The following is a 6,419-nucleotide window of genomic DNA, read 5'->3' as shown; positions in this document are numbered from 1 at the left end:
TTCAGTTTACTCCTTATGATATATCATTTTCATTGATTTCCAAAAGGCTAAATGTTGCAATGTAAAAACACAACCAGACATTTTTTTCTTCAACATGCAGGTGATTTTGGTGCTGCAGTGTTGACTCTATCACAAATCACATGTGAAGGCCCTAAAACTCTTGAGTCTGCTTATGACTTTTAAGATTCTGTAAAGGGAAAGGTATTCTTATTTTCCAATTATTTTTGTCCCCATAAACACTGAGAAACTTTAACCTCCAGCTGTTCAATTTGGGTAGATGTGAAGGGCAGAAGTAGAAGGTTTTTATACTCTGTTGAGTACTTTTTACAGCAAACTCTGCTCATAAGTGCTTGGGTAGAGAGCTCACATGACAGAGCCATTGTATCCCTGCCAAGACAGTGGGTGATTCTTTTTTTGGGGGTGGGGGAGGGGTGTAGGATGGGAATTATATTTGTTGAAAAGTACTTTTATTGTTGCAGATTTGGAAATTAGACTGATGTGATTTATTGTGCTAATGAAATTTCCTTGAGCTGTTTGTTAATTAGAATATGGGACAATGTAATATCTGTCTCCTATGAAAGAAGGTGTAAGGGTAATTACACAAGAGGATAATTTGCTTTAAAAAATCAGGTCTTCAAAGAGCCTATAATTGATAGACCAAGAGCAAGTGATTTTTCTTTGATTCTAAAAGGAGCAAAAGATTTAGCAGGAGTACTTCTTTCTTCATGAATTCAAATCACATATTGAAATCACTTTAAGAGATTTTTTTGTAGTTACATTGAGTTTATATACTATCCTTGAGGTATTAATTACATAATATCAGCACCTTTGTTGTTTTACCCAAACATTGATTTTGTCAATGTGTAGTTTTTTTGTTTTGTTTTGTTTTTTGTTTTTTGTTTTTGAAGGTGAAAAGACAAGAGCATGTTTATGAAGACAAGAGGTAGATTGGTAATCTTCTGATTTGGTTTCAGGGAACAAAGAGTCACTGGAACCCTTGTGTTTATTCTGACTGGTCTGTCAGTCTTTATGGCTCCCATCTTGAAGGTAAATATGTGAAACATTCACCTCTTCCTTCTCAGATCACTGACATATAATTGGACATGTGAAGAGTGGAATTCTTTGTCAGATATTTGCAAGATTCTCATCAGTTCTATAACACACTGAAGCAGGGGTCAAGTAGAGAGAGGGCCTTAAATAACTTGTCTTGATTTCCTTCTCACTCTTTTATCCCTTCCCTTATCCTTAGTTTTGCAGTTATTTGATTGAACCATATTAAGTTAACAATATCCAAACTTTCTGATCTGTGAAAACAGCAGTTTCATGCAATTTAATCAGACTGGTCTCCCCTCTTCCACATACATATTTCTATTCTCCTTGTCTCCTATACATTCTTTCTTCTATCACCTTCCATTGCTTGTATCCAAATCTCATTCCTCTTCCCCCATTAGACTCCTAGGTAATATGAGTGATGCAGGATATCTATTTTGAAATTTTTCTGCTATTCTTAATTATTGCTTTGTTTCTATTTTCTTTGACTCAGATTGCCCCGTAATTCACAAAGGTAAATTAGAGTAAAATTACTGACCTATAATTAGAAAGCTTTAGAAATGAACGTTTGAGGAAGAAAAATTATATGATGTAGGTTGTTTAGAAAATTAGGAGTCAATATATGGGTTTCATTGATGGGTGGATATCTGCCTAGAGAGATACATGGAAACTACATGTGAAACCTATTAAGAAGTAGGAAGAAAACTAAAGAAAGCTAGTGTATACCTCTTCATGAAGCTTTCAATTTTCTTTTACAAACATTTTATTCTTTTTTTCAATCCTATAAACATGCTTGCAAATTATTGATAATTTGTATGTTATGCTTTGTACGACAGTACAAAGCATGAAAGTTACCCATGGACTTAATAGCTATAAACAACCACTGTTAATGATATCCTTCCAAATATTCTGTTAAAATTTTTATTTTTAAACGATTTTAATTTTAAAGGCTTTTAAAATGTTCATTTAATTACATAAGTAATCTTCTGAAGAATTCAAACAATGTAGAAGTGGAAATAGTGAAAAGCAAAAACCCTCTGTATCTCTAAAATTAGCAAATTTTATGTCAGTTGCCAATGATGAAGTTGAGGAGAGTAGAACTGTTGTATCTTTGACCTATAAATAAGACTAAGACTGCCTTCAGAGTATTTAGACTGATGTATACATTATGCAGAAAACATTTGTTAAACAGTTAAAACATGTAATTATTCATCTTTTTCCCTTGGTTTCTGCAATGTCAATTAACTAGTTTAATTAATTTCTGACTGGATTCATGAGGAAATATCTCATCTTACACGTGAGACATTAAGATTAAAAATAACCTCAGAGAAGTTGCTTCTGATTATGTACAGAGGGCCTTAAAAGAGTTTGGAGCTTATGTTCTGCAGGGACAGAGGGAAACCTATTGTTACCTTTGCCAGTGCAAAGCAAGTTATGGGATAGGTGTGAAGGGGTGGTGACTTTCGCAGCATCAAAACTGCTGCCAAATACTTCATGTTCCTCCATTATCCTATAGGTACCAGCACATCAGCTGGTGGAAAGCCTAATGACAGCGTTACCTTTTAGGCAATGGAACCTCATTTACTGAGATCATTTTTAGAGAGTTCATAGCAGACAATTATGAGCCCATGTTGTGAGAGGCTCTTCTAGAAATGAATTTTCCCTGAGGGTTCCTTGAAGGTGGGCTCACTTCGAGCAGCTGCAGAGTTTCTTTTATGAGCTCTGTGCTCAGTCACTAGTGAGGGATAAATGGGCAGAAATCTTTTCATCAGTTTTAACTTACTCATCACCTCCCCCATTTTTCTTTTATGTTTATATAATTTCTTTTCATTAATACAGTATAAAATCCTAATTCAAAAAAGACAGATGTGTTTAAAAGTTCCTTTTGTGTGTATATGTTATAGCAAATTGGCTTTATTCCTAGAGAATCTGACAGTTGAGTAATCATGGATGATTCCAAGGGGACATAGAGAACAGATACTGTATAATTACTATTTTTAGGAGAGATGCAAGACTTACATTTTCAACAACGCCTCTTCCTGTTTTCCCACCCTGCACCCAAATATGGCTGCAGAGGAGTTAAAGCTGAAAGTTCTTTTGTTCTTTACAGTGATTCTTTTCACCCTGATAGGCAAAGTACCTTAGTATTTACAGAAACAGATTAGAATGCAGGGAAAGAAGGCAGAGAGCTGTAAGAGATCAGTGAGCATGAGTTTTCTTTTCCTTTGACTTTCCTTAATTAATCCATACCTGGGCTCACCTTTATTCAGCTGCTAGTGTCCATGATTGTGGCTATTTCCACCTGGCAATTTTTGAGTTAACCCAAACAGCCATTGTAAGAATCAATGAAAAATGCAGTCCAGCAAACATTTTTGTTAAGCAAGGTTTTGCCCAAAATGTGGGAAATGAAATTGTTTCGTCAATATAGTTTATAGCATACTGTACAAAACCCATATTTGAAAACAACAAGAATATAATAGTCAAGCATTCGCAGTTGTGATTCCTTACTTCATTAAGTTGTGCTATTCCTAACTTCAGGAATCACATTTCCTGATAAAGGCAGCTACTTTCAGATCATGTACCATTGAAGTTTGGTAAGTTATGTGCATTTTTCACAAATCCTTTGTTATCTCTGAAAAGTCAATACAGGAAGAAGCAGATATTGAGGGTACAGTTTAACCAAAACCTAAGTTATGACTAAGTAAGAGTCAAGATTAACAATTAACCTTAGAATTCACATAGAAAGTGGTGTCAGGGGTCATGTTTTAGTAGGGAACCTTTTTTCCTCTCCTTTGTGACTCTGTTTTTTTAAAGAACCAGAGGACAACTTCAGAGAATCATTTTACTTAAGAGTCTGTCTTTGAAAGAGCAGATCAAATAAATGGGAAAAGAGAAATGTGTTACTTTTACTTTTTAAAATGAAATGGTTCAACACCATTTCTGCCAACTCCTTACATCCCTTACAAGTTTAATGGTCTTGGGTGATCCAAGTAATTTTCTTTCATGCATTAAGCAGTGTAGGTAATGTTTCCCCTGTATGTTTATGCAAGCTTACTTTAAATATGAAGTTTTTAGCTTTTATTTTGATCTCTTTGCTGAGATCTGTCTTTTATGTAGAAGAATGTAAGGAATTACAGTTTTAAATTTGTGAGGATACCCCTTGACCCTAGCCAGCAACAGTCATACATGCCTCAAAGCACTGAATCTAACCACCGATTCAGTACTGAACAAGAATAACTGGCATCCCTAGCTGGCTAAACAGTTTAGTTCTGGGCTTCTGCAGCAGAAATATTGCCTGGTAAGTGAGTATTCCGTGTGGGGAAAATAGAGGACGCTAAAGGTCATCAAAAAGATGAACGTCACTTCCTTGAGCTTTACTTTCCCCATTTTTTCTAGCAAGTGTGAAGAAGTAAAAATCAAGTGAAGTTCACTGCTACTTTTGTTGCCTTTGCTTGAAATAGTTTAATTCAAGTTAATTAGGAGTAGTCAAATTTATCTTTAAGATTTTTTTTGTGTTCTAAAATCAGGACACCATTTAATTTGCATTTGAAAATATTTGAGCTTCTACACTATGCCACTTTATTCAGTGCTAGAGAAATAGAGTGTAATGACAGAGATGGTGATGGTGATAGGAGCAGCTACCATTTATTGAGCTTGGCATTTGATTAAGGGGTTAGCACAGATTTTTAAAATTTAGTCCCTCAATGAATGACACCTACAAAAAATTGTCTCTTTTACAGATAAGAAAAATTATTAATAACTTACCAGGTCACAAAGTTCCTAAATAATAGAGTCAAAACGTGAATTCAGGCAACTGACATGAAAGCCAATCTCATAACCTTCATGGTTTATAACCATTTAAAACAAAACATAGTACTTGCCCTCAAAGAATTAATTCACTTTCATTTTCCATGAGGTGATCTTCTTCAGTTTCTTTAATTTTGAATCCTCTCATGTGCAGATAAATACAGCATTTTTACAAACTCCTCATCATACCTCATTCCAGTTTCTTCAATGACTAGGAAGCAGATTGCAAGTCAGCTTCTGCTTCCTTACCAGCTAAGATTTTCAAGATTTAAGGGAATTAGGATATTATTTGAATAGCATGTTTCTAAATATAGTTGTTATTGCTGAAAGGGCAATATTGTAGAACTTAAGTCAGACCAGGGCTTTGAGTCTGACCTTTGCAGCCATTCTTCTGGTCTGTACCACTGCCATTTTCCACCCTGACCACTGAGGACCAAAGAGAGTTCTGCTAAACAATTGCCGGCTTCTCAACTTGCCAGTCAGATTCTCCTCATGATAATTATGACATTAGTACCCCATTTGTCACTTATTATCTATTCAGAACCAGGCCCTGGATTAGATATTTTATGTGATATAGTCTTTATCATAGCCTCTTTTAAATGACAATACTGAGGATAAGTTAATAATTTTCTCAATGTTACAGAACTGGTAGGGCCAGAATTTGAAACCAGGTCTGTCTGACTTTTGTGCCCATGCTCTTAATCAGGATCTCGTTCTGGGTTTTACATGCACATGTGCACACGCGCGGCGCGCGCGCACACACACACACACACACACACACACACACACACACATATGATGACCATTATTCTGCTAGGAGGTCTCACTGCTGTACTGAATTCTGGGCTGGACATTAAATTTACCCTTTTCTCATTTACTCTTCTGGGAATATTAAAATACTATTAGCACATCAAAGGGAGGCATAAGTGAAAAAGAGTAGAACTGAATTCACCAGAATTTGAAAAATTTGGTGACATGGTCTCTGATTATGTGAACTCCTATTTTGATTTTATCCAAATTTAGTGACATGGTCTGAATATGTGAACTTCTATTTTGATTTTATCTCAATTATTCCATCTTGTTGTAGGATCAATACTTGATTTCACGTATGGTAATCTTATTTATGATTATAGTTTTGTGCTTTTTGGGTATGATTGGTTATCTATAAAATTTCCTTTACATAATTTTATCATTTGACAATTCTTGATATGCCTGTAAACTTGGTATACTTTGTGTTTTTATGTTTTAATTACTCCTGTATTGCTTTGTAAAATTATCTACTTACTATTATTAGGTATATTATATTGGTTTAACTTAAGATGATGGCGTTCCATCTTCTTAAAGCACATCTTCTCTTTCCTCCTTTGAGAAATTTCTGGTGCAAGAAATGATTATTTTGTGATGAATTTTTAAGGGTTGACCTCATGTAACTCATGAACTAAATCCAATAAAAAATATACTTTAATCCAATAATTCTATTAAATTTCACTAAGATTTCCATATTGAAAGATTTTTATTGAGAGGTTGCACTATTTTAAGGAAAATGGCAAATTTCAAAGGAT

The 6,419-nt window shown here is 34.7% G+C and overlaps 1 protein-coding gene across 9 annotated transcripts in view; it reads left to right on the top strand.

Annotated features, from left to right (window-relative positions):
* The window catches only part of SLC4A4 (solute carrier family 4 member 4), a 496,548-nt gene that overhangs the window by 466,912 nt on the left and 23,217 nt on the right, over positions 1-6,419 (top strand). For all 9 annotated transcript variants that reach the window (XM_017501628.2, XM_017501630.2, XM_017501627.2 and 6 more), the window contains one exon: positions 975-1,047. In XM_017501628.2, coding sequence (XP_017357117.1) covers positions 975-1,047 — 73 coding nt within the window. The remainder of the gene's footprint in view (positions 1-974; positions 1,048-6,419) is intronic.

The sequence above is a fragment of the Cebus imitator genome, unplaced genomic scaffold (assembly GCF_001604975.1).
Source record: "Cebus imitator isolate Cc_AM_T3 unplaced genomic scaffold, Cebus_imitator-1.0 Scaffold283, whole genome shotgun sequence".
In the NCBI taxonomy this organism is placed as follows: domain Eukaryota; kingdom Metazoa; phylum Chordata; class Mammalia; order Primates; family Cebidae; genus Cebus; species Cebus imitator.
The sequence above is the reverse complement of the archived record's forward strand: the minus strand, read 5'-3'. Positions and strand labels throughout refer to the sequence as shown.